General features: G+C 42.2%; 2 protein-coding genes across 4 annotated transcripts in view; one reads left to right on the top strand and one right to left on the bottom strand.

Annotated features, from left to right (window-relative positions):
- STARD9 (StAR related lipid transfer domain containing 9) overlaps positions 1-10,697 on the top strand; it is a 211,932-nt gene extending 201,235 nt beyond the window's left edge. The window contains exons 29-34 of the mRNA XM_019551344.1: positions 3,606-3,748; positions 4,671-4,735; positions 4,819-5,024; positions 6,769-6,848; positions 8,750-8,908; positions 10,439-10,697. Of these exons, the coding sequence (XP_019406889.1) occupies positions 3,606-3,748; positions 4,671-4,735; positions 4,819-5,024; positions 6,769-6,848; positions 8,750-8,908; positions 10,439-10,540 (755 nt within the window). The 3' untranslated portion in view covers positions 10,541-10,697. The remainder of the gene's footprint in view (positions 1-3,605; positions 3,749-4,670; positions 4,736-4,818; positions 5,025-6,768; positions 6,849-8,749; positions 8,909-10,438) is intronic.
- A 4,084-nt stretch (positions 10,698-14,781) lies between these two features.
- CDAN1 (codanin 1) overlaps positions 14,782-18,344 on the bottom strand; it is a 59,084-nt gene continuing 55,521 nt past the window's right edge. For all 3 annotated transcript variants that reach the window (XM_019551345.1, XM_019551346.1, XM_019551347.1), the window contains exon 28: positions 14,782-16,612. In XM_019551345.1, coding sequence (XP_019406890.1) covers positions 16,487-16,612 — 126 coding nt within the window. In that variant the 3' untranslated portion in view covers positions 14,782-16,486. The remainder of the gene's footprint in view (positions 16,613-18,344) is intronic.

Below are 18,344 nucleotides of genomic sequence, written 5' to 3'. Positions count from 1 at the left end.
ACTTAATATGGACCGCGCTTGTATTACTCCATTTCAGACACACCCTTCCTGCTGGCCACAAGATTTTTGGTTAGAAGCTAAGTAACAGCAGACTTATTTTGAGTCTAAAATTCTTGGTGTGCCTCAAGAGAGGGGTGTGTGTGTGTGTGTGTGTACATTGTATATGTGACCCTCACCTTTCAAGTTTTAGTAAAAGAAAGTAATAGCTCCAGGTTTATTATTTTGCTAGCTTTTGTAGCCAAGGCTTTCTCAGAACAACTTGAAAGAAAATCAGGTGCCTTATCAACAGGCCTGCCAGCTTTCTGAAATGTTTCTTGTTAAGTACATAGTAGTTGTTGGATTAGGTAATTGATTTTTTTCCAGTCCTCACTACCAGTTCTGTCCTTTTCTGCACATTAGATTCCTCCTGGAAGTGCAGATCTTTCAAGAGGTGATACAAGAGGTCGCTCAGCTGTTAGAAATAGTCAACTTTATGTGTTAGAGCAACTGCAAAAGGATTCAGCATGTGGTAAGTAAAAAATGTATTTTCTTATATCTGAGTCCATGTCACCAACTGGTGTAGGATTTCTTATCTATATAATCATCCAAATGTAATTTGATTGGACACTAAAAAGCATCTTCACTATGCAGCTTTGGGAAAAACTGGAGCACTAACACCCAGAAGCTAGGCTTAGCTAACTGAAAACTAAAATAGGATCTTGGTTCATTGAAGCTAGTTCTCATGTTAGTATGTTGATGCTAGTAACATAGCAACATGTGCGGCAAAAGGGTATGGATATAATAAATGCCTTGCAACACAGGCCTGATCTACGCTACCTGGTTTTCCTGGCTTCATCGGTGCTGGTTGTAGGCATGTTGGACTAAGTACAGGCAGACAAGGTTCTTTGGGTAAATCCGATATGTTTTATTAGACCAACTCAAATAGTTGGAAAAAATATTCTTAGCAAGCTTTTGGGCACAAAACACCAGCACATCAGGCTGCTAAAGGGTGTTTGTGCCAGAAAGCTTGCTAAGAATAATTTTTCCAACTATTTGAGTTGGTCTAATAAAAGATATCGGATTTACCCAAAGAACCTTGTCTGGTTTTCCTGACAACAGTTATGTGCATCTACACTCAAGGTGGCTCTGGCAGCAAACCCTCTTCTTGCTGCCAGCAGTTATACTATCTTTCCAAATAAATGGCAGCTTCTGCTGCAATCTAGCAGTAGATATACCTGTGCCCTGCCACCTGACAGTCTCTTCAGCAGTGGGTGCTTTCTCAAGGTGTATGCTGCACTTTGACAGCACAGCTGTTTCAGTAGAGCCATGCAGACAGAGCTGGCAGAAGCTCTTGAGGTACAATTGCTCCAGTGGCTTGGTAGTGGCAGCAGTTGTCTGCTGTCACCAGAAACTCCTGGCAGCAGAGTTGGTACGTGTAGACAAGGCCATACAAGCCTATGCCCAGAATTTCAAAGATGTAGGCTTGCAGATTGCAATTTTAGTATGCACTTGACACATGTATTATAAAGTAATATGATAAATTACTGCATTTATCCAAATTCAGAATGACTGAATGTAAGCTGACTCCCCAGTGATTAGATTTTATACGTGGAAAACTAAATTTTTATAATCTAGAATCTTAACTATTGGAGGCTTATCTTAAATTTGTCCCTCCCCACTACTTCAGTGGGAAAAGCAGTGGCAGGGGGGCAGGCAACAGGATAATCAAGTGGCCTGACCTTTGCCACGTGTCCTCTCCACCACTTCCCCTACCCTGCTGCCTACCCCCCACTTCCCTGCAATGCCTGCCTTCTGGCACCTGCCCCGCTACTACTTGCCTCTTCTTCTGCCTGCTCCTCCCCCACTGCAGGATAAATTTGGTAGTTTTTCTACATTGACTTGCTTACATTCATGGTCATATAGTTAAAAGATTAGGAGTTAGAGTTGTTCTATTCTTGGCTTCATCATTGACTTAATGGCTTTTATAAGTCATTTGATCTTCCCTACCTCAACATACCCATCTGCAGAATAGACTTAATGATATGTAACTGTATTTGGAAAGGCTCTGCATAAATTAAAAAATATTAGTAATATTATAGTTATTTCTGATCGGACCTACTTGACCTAGTCTTCAATTCCTGATTTCGATTAACATCCAATTACGATTTAATTCTCTCATTTGAAAAACTACCTTGGAAGAGATCATTTCTACCTTAGCTTCCAGCATTAATCCTAAGTATGGCAGAATCTGCATCACTGCTTTGCTTGAGGTTGTTCTGGCTGACCTGGTCTTAACACGTTCGTGCAACTAAGCTGTCCTAATAGAAACAAGCAACACTTTTGAAAGAAACAATCTAATATGGACTAAATTTTGAGCACAGTCCTCTCAGTATCTCTGCCAGCTCAGCAGTAGCTCCATCTGCTATTTCAAGTATTTTCACTAGCTTTAGGTACTAACCTTATGCATGTCCAGTCAGCCAAGCACAGAAGCCAGCACCCTGTCTAAGGAGAAGAGACCATGTCAAAGAGGGTCCAGACATCCTGGATGAAAGCCTCAGGTCTGAGACAAATGTACAGGGTACAAATCAGAGGGTAGCTTGGAAAGGCGGCTTAAATTTCCCCTTGGGACTGCCCTGAATGTGTACATGTAGGGTCTATGTACATAATAGTGTCCCAGGGGCCCTCCAAGCCCTCTGGCCATGGGTTCCCTCAGCCTCATAGCTCTCCACCCTGCCCCCAAGGCAATGAAGACTGGAGGAGGCAGACAGCAGAAGCTGGAGGAGGGAGGAGAAATCTAGGGACTCTGGTAGAAGCAGCAAAATTGCAAAGCAGGGAACAGTACCTAGGCCAGCAGCCCAGGGGCTGCATGCAGTCTGCAGGCTGCCAGTTGGCTATCCCTGTTTTAGGATATAAAAAATAAGGTAGAGTGCTGGGTAGGTTACATCCCTAATTGTTATGTTTTATAGCTTCTAATAGATCTATCCTCTATACATTTGTCTACTCACTTTATGAACCCAGTTATACTATTAGTCTCTACGGTGTCCTGTGGCCATGAGTTTCACACATGAATTGTGCATTGTGAACAACAGCAATTCCTTTCGTTTTAAACCAGTTGTCAGATAATTTCTTTGGGTGCACCCTGATCTTGTATTATGAGAAAGTTCAGAACAGTGCCCCTTACTTGTTCTCATACCCTTCATGATTTTATTTCTAGACTTTTACCATAATCTCCACCCTCTTAGCTGTCTCTTTATGGAAGAGACGTTCTGTTGCTACTGGACCCAAAATGCTGAAAGGCCGGCTTATTTCCCCACCGCCTTCTGTTCCAAGAGCAAAACACACTTCTTCAGCTTTGCCTTTTTCAATATAAGCACATAGCACCACACACAGCAATGCAGTGTGGTTTTAAAATATTCAGTTGGGTTTTCTCTTAGTGACAAAAAGAGGTGGTAGGAGGAGGGGAGGGGGAAGAGGTCACATGACAGTTACATTGCTTATTAAGCATACTTGAAACTGCTTGGATCCCATGGTGATGGAGGAGGAACAATGGCCCAAGAGGAACAGAATACGATTTCTTCTCTCCTTCAATTCAGAGACTTTTCCTTTGTCTTCTTCACCCTCTACAGGGAGCAGCAGAGTTCAGTCGTCACCCTCATCCAGTAGTATCAGCTGTAGGTTCACGCACGGACTAACAATTTCAGTCAGCTCCTCTTCAACCAAAGGATACCAGGATTTGTCCAAACACATCTTGACCAATGCTATCACTGAAGTGAGTAAAGGGAAATATAGAAAAATAATACTGTACTCAGGTGGAAGCCCTGGTTGGTATGTGGCAGTGAAATGCAGGGCAACTGTTGTTCTCCTTGACTAGTTATCAAGGTTCTGGTTTTGAAGGTCAAATACAGGAGGAGGCTTGGAGGAATTTAAATGGCAAAAGGAAATGGGAACAGGTCTTAGCAGCAGGGTTCAAAAATATTTAATTGTCATATGTCATCAGAAGTTTTAAATAACGCTCCAAAACTTTACTTGGGGAGCACCAGGGCAGGGAAGAAATAACCACAGCAATGATCTTAATGAGTTTTGTACCATGCTTGTTTCTAAACAATTGTAATAATGTTTTCTAGACTTAAACCTTCATAGCAGCACTGTAACTGATGCCTTCATTTTAGCATTGCTGGGATGAGGATTTTAAAGCTAATTTTTCACCATAACAGATGTGTATGTACACTATGCACAGGACCTGGCAGTGCATTTGTTGTAGCACTAAGGAATTTCTAAAGTGCCTAGCATCTGGGTCTCTCAAAATATTTTCATATTTTGAAGGGGTCTTATAGTTTGCAGTTAGAGACTAGGAAACCCAGATATTTATTACGTGCCTCTGTTCCTAGGAGCACACTGACATCTCTGTTGCAGGTTTATAGTCTCCTATCAAACCACCTCCCATGACAAATAACTGTGTTTACTTCAAGGAGTCTGCTCTGGTGGAGAGTTGGAGCGAGAAGGAAATCAGCCTTAGCTGGGGTCTTACCACTGAAAGATGACTCGATGTACAAAGTTAACTTAGCATTCATCTATAAATGCTTAAGGTGCCTCATCAGCCAGATGCTGAGGCAAACCACAGCAGTGGGAGAAAACTGAGCGTAAATAGAGCTGAGAACTCTCCTAACTACATCTTGTAATTGTTTTCTAAGGTTATGGCAGCATGTTCAAATAACTTGAGGAACTTTTACAACCGTCAGGCAGCAGCTGGTTGGAAGTAAGTGCATGATAGATTTTTTTCCTTCTTGGCCATATATCTGTGCTATCCCAGAGCAAATCCCTGGAACTTTTTTCATTCAGATACCAGTGTATAGAAAAAGAGGTACTCGTCTACTACAAAGTCTTCCCATCAGCAACTAAGCATGGGTTTCTGGGAGCAGGAGTGATTGAAAGACCTCTACCAAGTGTGTGGTGTATAGTCAAAGACCCTGGCAAGAGGTATCTGTACGACAAAACTATCACTACAGTTCGAGTACATAAGAAGGTAACCAGCCATATTCAGCTGGGTAAGTATCAACGGTGCTTCCTGTGGGGAAAACAAACACCCTAGCAACTGATTTATAGATGTCACTGCTCGCTGCAGAAAAAAGTTGTATTTTTTCCTGATATTGGCCATTTTATTAGAGGTGGCAAAGTTAAAAGGCCAAAGAAGGAATAAAATTGAATGTACCTCAGTAACAATCCACAAGCAATAAGCTCAGGCACATGAAATAGGATGCTCTTGGTAAGTAGGGACCCTGACACTGCCCATGGTGGACCAGAACCTTGGGAAGTGTAAATGAGATGCGTCTCTATATCCTCTACCACCACCTAGAAGCACCGACTGTGGTGAAGGTGGGCTCAGCCTCAGCAGTAGAGGCTCTGGCCCACAGTATGTAATCTTTGCTGCTAATTTGAGCCTATCAATCATGCAGAATATGTCTCCCATCCATCTGCAGCTCCAGGGAGTTTCATCCTAAGAGCCTTGACCTACAGTACATTTATACCAGTGTAATTGACATTAGCACAAGTGCAAACCAGAAGATAATATCATACAAAAGGACTTTGCTTAGTCTGCTACAGAATTATTATGCTGGTCTGAGTGGTAGCATAGTTGCCCTGGAGTGAGCTTTATGCTATTTGCTCAAGCAAGCAGGTTATTTGTATTTCAACCACCACCTAGAAGCAAGCTACAGCTTCTGCAGCTTACAATCTGTTAAGGCTGAACTAAGCTGCTCCTCTGGCCACTCTGGATCTTCCTGTAATTTACGTTTGTGAATCAAACCAGTGGCCACTGGACCAGACTTTTTGTGTATCCAGGCTCCAACACACTCTGTCCATTCCATGTAGGCTATTTCTGGGACCAGAAGTAGTATAGGTAGGTTCTTTCATGCAACATTGCACATACTGATGCTTACTACTTCAGCGAAGCTTGTTGTGAACTCAGTACTGCACTAGACTCCTGTTCTGGGAGGTCGCATGTGCAGAGTGGGCATGGTATGCCTCATTACATCTATACTGCCCTGGTGCAGCACTGTAATCTCAGAGTAAAGTATCTCAAATTATTTGAATATGTAAAAGAAACTATTTCAGCTATAGTTCAGCCCCATATCATTGAGAAAATTCAAAGTCAGACCCTAAATGCTAATTTAACATTTTCCTAAAAAATGGTCTTACTGTTTGAACGCTCATAATTTTCAATATTTTATTGGCTTCTATTGAAATGCTTCACTATTTGGAAAAATAAATAATTTTGCTACTTCAAAAAATGCATGCTATTACATATTACAAGAGCCACAGAGCCATTATTATTGTTAAATATATGGTAGTATCAATGCCCTGGGCATGACAGAGAAAATACAATATTTGTCTGAGTCACAGGGATAATAGCTGTAGTGAAAGGCTTTTAAAATAAACAGCTGCTTTTTGGCTTATTGCAGTTTCACGTCCACCAGCTGCTCATGTAGATGCCTTTTCCCCTCAGTTATAATGTGTAGCTTTATCAGCATTACTGAGAGGCAGCTTCAAAACCAGTGAGCAGAGAAACTGAACTGAAGAGACTGGCCTAACTGCGGACAGTGATGTAAACAGATCTGCAGTCTTACCCACTTACTAGCTTTCAGTCTTTTCAGTGTGGGTCAAGTAACTCAAAGGCATTTACAAACATGCAGCTTCTGTAAGATCTGCCTAACTCAGTAGCAAGCTCTATTTCAAGAAGCAAGGGAGGAGATGGAGTTGCTGCAGTGTGACCTTCCCCCCCTTTTCTTATAGTGTATTTGGTGAGTGATACTTCACTGTGTTACCTAAAGCAACCACGGGATTTCTGCTGCATCACCATAGAGGCCAAAGAGGTAAATTTATCAGTGCTTTCCAAGATACAGTCTAAATTGTTTAATGATATTGGTGTATCTGCTCACAATTTAAGGTGATAGTAAGAATGTGGAGGAAAGAGGGGCTGCAGTCTTATTTCTTTATTAGCCTTTGCTAATAGTTTTTTTGGGAAGACATTTTCCTACGCTACAGGAGCCCAGAGCAGTGTTAACCATGAAACTTTAAACCCTCACACCGTAAACTGGTTCTTTATGTTAAGTAGATTCATTAGTACATGTAGTAAGACTACTCATGCATACCTTCCCTGAACAGGAGAACACCTTTGTGTACTAAATTTGTAAGATGGGGGGGTTTTTTAGCTGTAAAATGAATATCATGAAAGATGTTCCATTTCCATGTGGAAGAAGGGAGCAGAGCATTACTGTGCTCTGTACACTCTTCATTCTCATGTTGACAGAAATGGCGATAGTTTGTAGGTTAACCCAGCCTAGCATTTGCAAGAGGGGTAAAAAAAATGAAGCCGAAGAATTGGTGTTAGCATTGCGGAAGGAATGTAGTTCAAGAAGTGTCTATGTTCATTATGTGCACTTAAATTAATGCATCAGTAAACAGGGAGGCATTTAAATAGCTGGGGACACAGCAGATTTTCATTACCCCATTAGTAACAGAACATATGGAGCTAGCTAGATTTACAGAAGTACCAGAAGTTGAGTGGTATAATACCTCACCACTGCTTTCTTCTCCACTTGCAGGGGACAGTGTGGTGTTGCTCGCAGGGAATGGCAACAGGGCTCAACCTGGCCCGGCCCTCAGCTGGCACAACCCTATCCCCTGCGAGCGGTGCTTCTGCAGCCCAGGCAGCGCTGCTTGCAGGAGATGAGTCCGCACCAGCCGAGCACTGAACCTAGCGCCACTTGCAGTGGATGGGGCTGGGCTCAGCGCTTGGTGGATGTGGGCTTATCCCTTGAGTGGCGCTGTGCTTGGTGTTTGGCTGACACTGCCCCTTCCCCTGTGAGCAACGCTGTCTGGGCTGTACCAGCCACTGCATGGGACAGTGGTAAGGTATATAAGTTGAGTTTGATTTTTAAGACACAAAAATTGGGCTTCAAAACCTGACTTATACACCATGGAATATGGTAGATTCTATACATAGAAAATTACAAGTTTTACAATTTTCTGTGTATAGAATGTAATTATTGGCGCGTTGACTTAAAATTAATTTCTCCCAATGCTGTGGCAGGGAAAGCAGCAGTGGGCTGCTGGGACAGACCCCTGCCTGTGCCTCCACACCTGTTGTCCTTCCTGCCTGCTCCCCTCACTGCACCTTGCCCCTCACATCTCCCATGCCTGTGCCTACCCCTCACCCCTTGCCTCCCTCACCTGCTGCCCCCACCGCTAGTTATCTTCTGAGCAGGGAGAAGAAGCAGCAGGACCAGGTCAGGGTCAGGGCCAAAGCAGAAGATAAGCAACAGTGACTAACCAGGGGCAGGACAAAAAAGGGAGTGAGGGGTGGCAGCCACCTTCTCTACCTGGCTTGCACAGCTGCATGGTTTCAGCAGCTGCAAGAGTTACTGCCACTGCTTGTGTGTCATTTATCCCACGACAAGCCTTGCAGTCTGGGTCTAGCCAGTGGGGCCAAATGAGTTTGAGAGCCCTGGTTTAGAGCCAGGGAAACTGACACAAAGAAGTAAGAGATCTAGAGCGACTCATGTAACAAGAGAGAACTCCTCCCTAGTCTGTTATTAAATGGGTGGATAAGATTTGAGGGAAGTGGGGTGAAGAGATTGGTATCACTCAGACTGGACTTTCCTCTAGTATACTGTATCTGAACCAGTTAATAAAGGTTAGTTAGTCCACGCCCCATAAAGGTTTCAGTCTGCTCTGTACTCGGTAAACAACTGTTTCCCATTTTCACATGCAGGAGAACCTGTCCATTTTGGCTATTCAGTCTGTGTATGATGAGTCCATGCCTCGTCCCTGTAAAGAAGTGGTGCGAGGTGAGATTCTGCCAAGTGCTTGGATACTGGAACCTGACATACTGGATGGGAAAGACATTACCAGAGTCATTTACATGACACAGGTAAGAGGTTCTGTACAAGTGTTTGCTTCAATTCAGCTACAGCTGTGCTTAGACCTAAACAATCATACTACAGACGCATTAGGCAACGAGTAAATTTTTAACCTCAATACAGCGTGGTGAGCACTGTCAGGAAGTCTTGCAGTTTGACAGATTAGTAATTACAGAACACTTTGGTACCCAGTACGTACAGGGCAGTGTTCCAGGCACAACTTCTACAGTTGTCCAGACACCTGACTCCATATGTAGAGGTTTTTCAGTGCTATTAGAGCATCTAGAGACTGGATTAGTGAAGACTGTGCATCACTACCAAACCGTGCCTTGTAACGTCTGGACAGCACTTGGTTTACAGTATGTCGAGCTCTATGCATGCTATCTATCTAGAGTTAGAAAGGATTTTGATTCTAAGGGCAGACAGAGAGACATTGCCTTTTAACACCTTTGTGCTGCAATCAAAATCATTATGGTGGCCAAAGCAAACAGATATCAGTACCCCTCTTTGTACCACAGTGTGGTTGTGCCAAAAGGTAGTAATAATTTATGCCACTTCTTTGTGATGGGTGTCCATTTGCTTCATGGTGGTGGAGCGCAGGCAGTCCAGAGCTGCCTGTACTCCCCAGTGGCCCCCGCCAGGTGCTCCAAGTGCTTAAGGGGTTTGCCTGTGTCCTGCACACCTCGGGAATTCCCAGGCAGTGTTGGGTCCCTCCACCCCTGGGAGTGTCTGCCCAGCTTTCTCCACTTACTGAAACACATTTCCCCACAGCAATAGGCAATGTGTATTTTGCCCAGTGGAGTGGATCGGCACTACAAGACATCCCTGCACAACTGATCTGCTTCCTTTGATGATGTCTACTTTTATCCTAAATAGTCCAGAATCTGGGCATCTCAGATTGGCTTCATAAGTGATTTTATTTTATTTTTAACATGAGCACCTAACAAACATTCTCAAAGTATTAAACCACCATCCTTACAAATTCTCTTATAGCCATTGTATTAAATAGAATTCTAATATGTATAAAGAACGTAAGAGAAAGGAGTGAAAGTATCTTTATGAAAAACACACACACAAAAACAACACTCAATAGTAAAGCCTTCAAGACAGACCAAGCTGCATACAATCTCCCAAAAGATAATTACTGTTTTAGTCCCCTCTTCTAAGATAGCTTTGGAATCATTAGTATTCAAATGCCAGTCAACAAGGAGGTAATGAGTTTTAAGATCTTGTCATTCTCCTCACCTGCCAGATACAGACCTGAGTACAAAGCAGTAGAGCAAGTGTCAGAAGGAGATGACAATATATCATATATGATGGTAGGTCCAAAGCCAAAACACCTTCTTAGTTGTGCTTATTTGTTTCTTCATACCACTTCAACAATTCTTGTAAGCTGCTACATTTTGTGGCATAGGCCTATTGCCTCATGTTGTATCTGCTCTATATTTCTATACTATAGACATTTTTGGACGTGCAGGTTGTAGAAAGTTTCTTGGCTCAAGCATTAACCAAACCATCCCCATCTCTTCTCATTTCTGTAGGTAGACCTTGGTGCCCCAGCGATCCCTGCAAGGCTTCTGAGTTCCATTGCTAAAAGACAACCTTTGGTGATTGCTAGGCTGGCACACTTTCTTGCTAGTTAATGTTTGGCATGATAGTTGAGAACAGCTAAGTGCCAGGGTAGCAATGTAATTATCTTTATTCTCCTAGTGGACAAAGTAAACTACTGGCTTAGAAAACACACAGACATGCACCAATTTGGATCTGGGGTTGAAAAGCCAGGGGCTAGCTAGGATTGTACAAAAATATCAGGGAAGGAACCACACAAACAAAAATGGGGAGGGGGGCATCTATTTCAGACAACCGAGCTGATGCCTTTGCAGAAAATGTCTGCAACTGCCCTTACTATTCAGTAGTTGGGGGGGGAGAGGGCAACGAAAGGAGAACAAACTGCTGGCTGTAGAAAAAGTCAGCCAGCCCAGAAGAGTTCCTCCTACCAGCAACCAACTCTATGCCGAGATGTGCTGGAGAGCAAAAAGGCAGGTTAACAGCAATTTTAAAGTGCAATCCTTCCTTTCCACTGCCTGGATTCCCTTACAAAGACAAGCTGGCAATAACGGATAACCTGGCTCCTACCCTGGGGGTCTTTAAGAGGAGGCTAGTTGAACACCTTGCTGGGGTCGTTTGACCCCAGTACTCTTTCCTGCTATGGCAGGGGGTCGGACTAGATGATCTACTCAGGTCCCTTCCAACCCTAGAAACTAAGAAACTATAAAAACTGAAACAAATGTGTATATCATAGGGGCTGGAGATGTTTTAAAAGCCCTTAAAAAACAGCAGAATCACTGTAGTACTCTCTTTTAGTATTGGACAAGAATGGTAGTTATTAGTGCAGAATTCATAGGCAACTGTAGCTAAGTCACCTTTATCCAGCTGGATGAGGGGGAAAATTGTTCATAGCTCATAGTCACACTCCACCCAGGATGGATACCCGACCTGCAGATCTAACCCGGTACAGCATATGCCAGATCATCACTATGCAGCAATAGTGGAGAACACCACACACCTCAGGACACAATTTACTACTGCAATGCAGAATTGGGTGCTTTCAAGTGGAGAAACCAAACTGATAGTACTTAAGCATGAATATTTTTCTTTATTGGGCGTAGGTCTGACTATTTAGCTTGTTTCTAGAATTAAAATCCTGCAAACCTGAAGTTTAAGCATTTTCCTGATGGCCGTTTCATCAGCACCCTTTTCCTTACCTGCTCCTAGTGGCTGTGATCAGTTTATCAAGTCTGGCACTTCCCTATTTGTGCGCAGTATTAGCAGCTATTTCAGTCCAGCCAGTGCAGAGCTCTCCCATTGATAGTTACCTTACCGCATTTCAAAACAACCAGCTAAAGCCTGGGAGAGAATTCACAATCAAGTTTTCTGTATGAAGATCCTACTATAAATTGTGCGTGATACATTCATTGACAAGCTCTAGCTTAATTAATAGTCTAAAAGGATAAGTGTATGCGTGACGGATTTATAAATTGTTTGGCTCAAGTTCCTCAGCACTGCCACAGGAGAGAGCTATTTTAATATACAGCTTAGTTATCAAAGCAGATGCCACAAAGAAAAATCACCTTATTACTTAATAAGGGAAAGACTAACCATTGTTCATGGTAATGCTGCACTTTAAGTGTGACAAATGAGTTTATTAAAGCATCCAACTTTAGTATGTTAAATAATGAAGGCTGGTTAGTTTCTACAGTCGAATTATAATTGAGAAACTACTAGTGATTTTTTTTTTCCTTCAGCAAATTTACCAACATCTAGTCTACTCTCAGTAATACCTATGTAACCACACTAACTTGACAGAGGTTGCACATGCATAACTGAGTAGCTTTTGGCTGTAAAGCTCTAAAGTCAGTAGTCCTGACCACTTTGTGAGGAAGGGTTTGGAAAAGCAAGTAAAACTTCCAGGCCAAATTTGTTGAGTTTTGGCATGCACAAGTGTTTCCCCAGTGCTTGCCAAACAGACCACCATGGTCTGGATTTTACTCAATACAGCTCAGCTCCCAGAGGCCTTGTAGAAGATAGCAAATGAATTGCAGAAATAAGTTGTCAGCAACTGAATAAACAGCTGCATTCCCCAGAAATGCAGTGTTTAAGAGAATAACTTATTTCCTTCCTCCTATCAAAAAGGGACTGAGTATGGGGTAGAGGAAATCCTATGAAGTGAACAAAGCAAAAGTCCTCTTTCAGCATCTAAGTTGTCCCCAAACCCTTTGATTCAGACTCCACAACTGTTACAAAAACATTACATTTGGGACAGTGCCGATAAGCTATTTCATTGCAGCTAGACAGACTTTAGCAGAAGGTACAGTACAGCTCCATGCAGCCCACAGAAGATTAGCTAAGTGTTTACCTGAAGGTTATTTTCTTTTCTCTTTATTTTGGACATGGCACTAATGAAGAAGTATTTTTGTAGGAACAACATCTAGGATGACTCAACAGTAACAGTGCCTACCGAAGGACAATGTCTTATTGTACAGTGCATCAGATGTTTATTTTTATAAAATTGTTTTTCTATGTTTACAGATTAAGTTATTTCTATATATGCTTGTTTTGAAGTGTTTTTATAACCTGTTGAAGCCAATTTTTATTTTTACCGTACTGAATTAATGTAAGCTTTTTTTAAATACAAATCAATTGATACTAAAATCCCTATTTGTAACAAAAGTTTTCTTTTGCATATATAACATTTTATGGTACCTGTTAATGTATGGGATTGGTTTGTTTGGAAGGAGGAAACAAAGCTAGCTGATATTTTTGTTATTAAGACTTGCAGAACAACTTCTTGTCAATATTTTACAAATGAGCAGTAGATCTGAATGATGGTTAAATCAAACCAATTGTACTGTATCACCTATTATTGCATCTCTGGTCTTAACCAAGATTGCTATTTTCATATCCACAATAAATGGTATTTTCTACACAAGAAAGCTTCAGGCTATATTTATTACTTTCACTCAACATACTCAAATATTTATTTATTCATCAACCTACATTTACTCAGGCAAATATTTTCTCCCCTTCACAAAATGTTTTATTTATTAACTTAAGTGACTACTTAAACTTAATTAGGAAACTAGTAAAAAGAGGCAAACTCACTTAATAAGATCTTTACATCTCCCAAACATCAATCATTTCCCGCATTGTACAAGTCATGTGTGTTCTCATTCAGTATGAAAAACGCATTGCACGCACAATATTTGCTGCAAACTAGCTACTAAATTATTCACCCTGCTTTAGTTTTAGCTTGTGACAGTTTATTCATTGCCTTCCCAAGCAGAGTACAGTTCCATCTCAGCTAGTTTTGATTTATAGAAGGACAGGAACAAAGCAACTGAATCTTGATCAGACATCTTGCCATGTCCGTTCGGGGGCCAAACTCAGTTATTCTCAGTGTGGCATTCAGCTAGAAAGTATACAGCTTCCACATTTTTTGGATGGCTGCCGTTTCTCTCTTGTGGATGGGGAAGTCTTTGCTAGAGAAGGTTCCTGACTGCACAGATTTTGGAAGGTGGTCAAATTGGAATTTGACAGGAGTGAGAACTACTAAATCAGCTGGCCTGCTGTGAACCCTTTCCCTGTTGCCACTCTACTGCAGTTCTTTATAAAGGGGAGAGAGATCAGAAGGTCTGAGCACTCGGAGGGCTGGGTCTCCCCTTGGGTGGAGGTGTCTTTGACATTTAAAGTTGAAGAGGCTGCAACAAGACTCCCCACCCCTGCTCCCTAACACAGTGAGGGTTCATGGGATAGAAGCAACTTGTGGCAGAGCTCCCCTTCTGCACTGTCCCAAGGGGATCTCATTTGTAGATTGTACCGTCTCCATCTCCAGCGCTCACTGAAGAGTTCTGGGTCCACAGGGAGTAAAAGTAACATGAACAAAAGCACTCACCTCTACCCACAAGAACCATCCCCACTTAGCATTACACTTGAAATGCTTGGAACAGAGACATGAAGCTTCATTACTGTAACAAAAGCAGATCCCCTACAGCAATGGGGACCAATCTTTCTGGCAGGCATGCCACAGATGTATTCCACACCCTTCAAGTGCCCCTTATCCCCTTTCACTTAGCAGGTTGCAGAGGGGACAAAAAACCAAAGCAGTAGATCAGGCAGGGAGCAGAAAGCTGAGTGGCAGATCAGGTGAGTGCCACTAATAGCAGCCATGCCAGTTAGGCTACACTTGCCCTACTACACTTGCCTAGGTAACCACATCCTATGAGGATTCATGTTTTTTGTCTTTGTATTTTTCTAACTGGCACACAGTAAGAACGAGTGTGCACATTCTCTGATCTAAACATTCACAGGTTAGACACAAAACAACTTTATTTTAATACTTGTTTATTATGGCAAATTGACAGGCTCATTAAGATATCAACAGTGAAACGGTCCTTTAATACTAAACTCCACGGAGCGACTGTGTAGCAGCATGGAGCACTAGTTATTTCAGTTCATATTGCTGCAGCCTTGTTGTACACACAATATGGTATTACCAGGCAACAACCTTGACATGATGCAGACCTTTAAAAAACTCAAATCCACACACATTATAACAAGAGATACCTGGTATCTGCAGTCTCCTTCAACCCAGTACTCAGTAACCTGAGTAGATCACAAAATTACCTGGAACAGTTGAAACAAGATGGGCATGATCCTTTCTAGATTGTCTGTCTGCGTGCACTAGGTTTTAATTGCAGCCAGTCTAACCTAATTTTTTTTTTTAAAAAGGAGAAACTAACTCCTTGATATTGCCTTTTATCCCATAAAAGCAAGGGAAATCAATCAAAATGGCCCTGGGATTCACTTTGGCTAGCTGCATTTTTTGTTAACACAAGTATTTGCTTTGTAACTAAACCATGTTTATTGACAAAAAGGGACACTATCTACAAGTTAGGCACAGTAAAAAAACACTTCATTATATGGAAAGGCAAATCCCATGCAACCTCTCTGATAAGCAACTTCTCTATATTGATTAAAAAGGGCCAAACAGTTCTCAGCACATAGAACACTATATTTAGGAAGAGAATGGAAATTGGACATGCTCCTTATTGATAATTTCTTTGTTAGTGTGGATCTCCGAAGGCAGACAGTGCCCACCATTATGCCACAAAAACAACTGTTTCCTGTGAACCATCCAGGGGCTGGGATTTTGTGTGACACTTTCAGCCTAGTGTGTCGGTGTGTAAACTCCAAAATCAAGGCAAACAGGGTTATGAAAACAGTGAAAAGCAGCTGAATAGCATTTAAAATTTGTTACTATAAAAACAATGCTTTTAAAATACTGTCATCTGTCCCTGGTAAAAAAAATAAGCAGATAATTTCCCCCTCAGTTCTATAAAAACCATGAAATAGAAGTTCTGCTTCTCTTAAGTGAGACATACATGTCCTTTAAATGTACTTTCCAATCCAATGCTCTGGTGCATTTTTAAGGTGATTTCACTTCTAAAATATAATCTTAAAAACTTAAAAAAACAAACCTTCAAGCTTGAGCACCTGGGGAAAAATAAATATATAGTCTCATCTCCTTGAAATGAAATTTCATCTGGGCTCCCAGGCAGCAGTCTTTTCTAACAGAGTCAGTGAGAAATCACGCTGTTTGGAGCGTTAAATTAAGAGAATGGCACCTTGGGAAGCCAACAGGAATCTATCACTTGAGCCTTGAAGTGGGTTTTGTTCGTACAAACTGATGGCCAGCTCTGCTCAGAGCCTCTTGCTGTACAAGAGTGAAAGGTGTTTTCATTGAGTCAAGATCATCTGCTCTGAATCTCATTAAGGTGCTTAAGAGTTTACAACTCAGAGACCAATTTCCGGGAAACATTTTCATCTGCATATGTAAATCCCTCAAAACGGTTTGAAGAATGTGCGTTCCTGTCACACCTGGAAAGGCAAAGGTTGGTGCCACTTTTGCACAAAATACCCTTCAACACAGGGGACCCCCAGCAAGAGGCTCACTGAATGCATTTAGCAATACTATATAGTTCCACAGCACGAGTCCACCAGTTCCTTAATTTGTAGCAAGATGACCTGCACTAGCTTTGTGCTGTCACAGTGCCTAGAGATTGTCTCACCAATTCACAAAGCTTAGTCCTGGGTTCTTCTATATGAAGCTCAGATTCAAACACTCTGGACAGAGTTTCCAGCTCTTTTAAGAAGTCCTGAAACAGACAATACAAACCAAAGACCACCTTAAAAAGCATTAACAGAGGGACAATGAACAACAAAAATTTCACAGATTTACACTGAGTCAAAGATTTGCATTGGGGAAGTTGATATAAACTCGAGCTGTGAAAGCAAAGGTGAAAGGAGGCATGGATGGACTTTAGTCACTTTCAAGCATATAACATGGGGCAGACAGATGAGGCACAGTGCTACAGCATGATAAGTAAGGCTAAACTGCATAAAAAGGACCCTGAAAACAGATAATTCTGAAGCACTTCACAGTGACATTTCACCCTAGAGACGGTTGTATTTCTACACACTACTGAAGTGGTACAAATGAAAAATGTTTCAAGAACAGGTGGAATTTGAAGCACTTTACATGTACATTTGTCAGACCCAGAGACTGCAGCTGCCATAGTGATAAGGCAAAGATTTTCATATTGAAACTTCCTTTTGATATTCACTCCCATGTTAAACTGACTTGTCACCTGATATCGGCACCTAAAGAGTACCATATTTTCTTCAGCAGACACCCATTTATAAAACTTACCTTTTTTTGGAAAGGCAGCAGCAAAGGGAAAAAAAAACACAACCAAAAAACCCCCTTCCTTGTAGTAGCTGAACAGCAGCAGCAGCTAGGGAGCTGAGTCTACTCCCTGCCCGGTGTGCCACATGGGGCCACAGACCACCCCCATGCAGTGGGTCTGGCTGCAGACTGGCTGTGTGCGCCAGCACAATCCTACATGTGGGACTATATCATCCAACTGGGAGTCTCTACATTGATCAGGGAACATGTCAGTTGGGAAGTGGCAGTGGCATTAATTGCCATGGCTCCCAGAACCACAACAATTAATGCTGCCATGCCCCCCTACTGCCAAATTTCACAACTCATGGAGTCCCATGGGTTAAATTGAGCCTACATGCCATTTGAATACCACTGGCAGAACCTGCTCTTACTATATGAGGAAATATGATGTGCACTCCAATTTCCACCACCTGGTTTTGGAGAGAAAGGTGCTGGTTCTGTGCAAGAAAATATGGTACTGCCTGATTATCAAAGATGCAGGAAGCCTGCACTTGCCACAAATCAGTGGCGTTTGTAGGTGTTCAGCCTACAACCACAACCACCCTCAGTTTATAACTCTGGCCAGCAGATTAGATTCTCTTGTGAGTTCTGGTCGCAATGAAAGGGTTTGAAAAATAGCTAGATAGCTGGACAGCTGAGAATTTCCTGGCATGGAGGAGTTCTCAGCTGAAAGAGAGCCAAACACCCTGCTATTCATAGATGTTAGGGGCTGGAAGGGACCATACAAGATAATTGGGTCCAGCCCCCTGCACTTGAGCAGGAAAGACTGCTGGGATCAGAGGACCCCAGCAAGGTGGGTGTCAAGACTCTTTCTGAAAATCACCAGGGTGGGTGACTATACCACCTCTGGGGGGAGTCTGTTCCAGACCCTCTGCACTCAAATTGTAAGAAGTTTTTTCTTATGTCCAACCTGAAGTGATCTTCAATCAGTTTGTGCACCCATTGTTTCTTGTTTCTCCCTGGGGTGCCTTGGTGAACAGGTGCTCCCCCAGGTCCTGATGTACTATTATTCTAGATCCCTCCACACAGCCTGTCAGAGTATAACCACACCGAGTTATGTTCCAGTTATCCCATTCTGACTTATGATTCCTTCAGTATCATGCCAGCTGGGAAGGTGGAGATATTTTACAGGGCTGAAGTCA

Source organism: Crocodylus porosus, unplaced genomic scaffold (assembly GCF_001723895.1).
Source record: "Crocodylus porosus isolate Cpor-Errol unplaced genomic scaffold, CroPor_comp1, whole genome shotgun sequence".
NCBI lineage: Eukaryota > Metazoa > Chordata > Crocodylia > Crocodylidae > Crocodylus > Crocodylus porosus.
The sequence above is the reverse complement of the archived record's forward strand: the minus strand, read 5'-3'. Positions and strand labels throughout refer to the sequence as shown.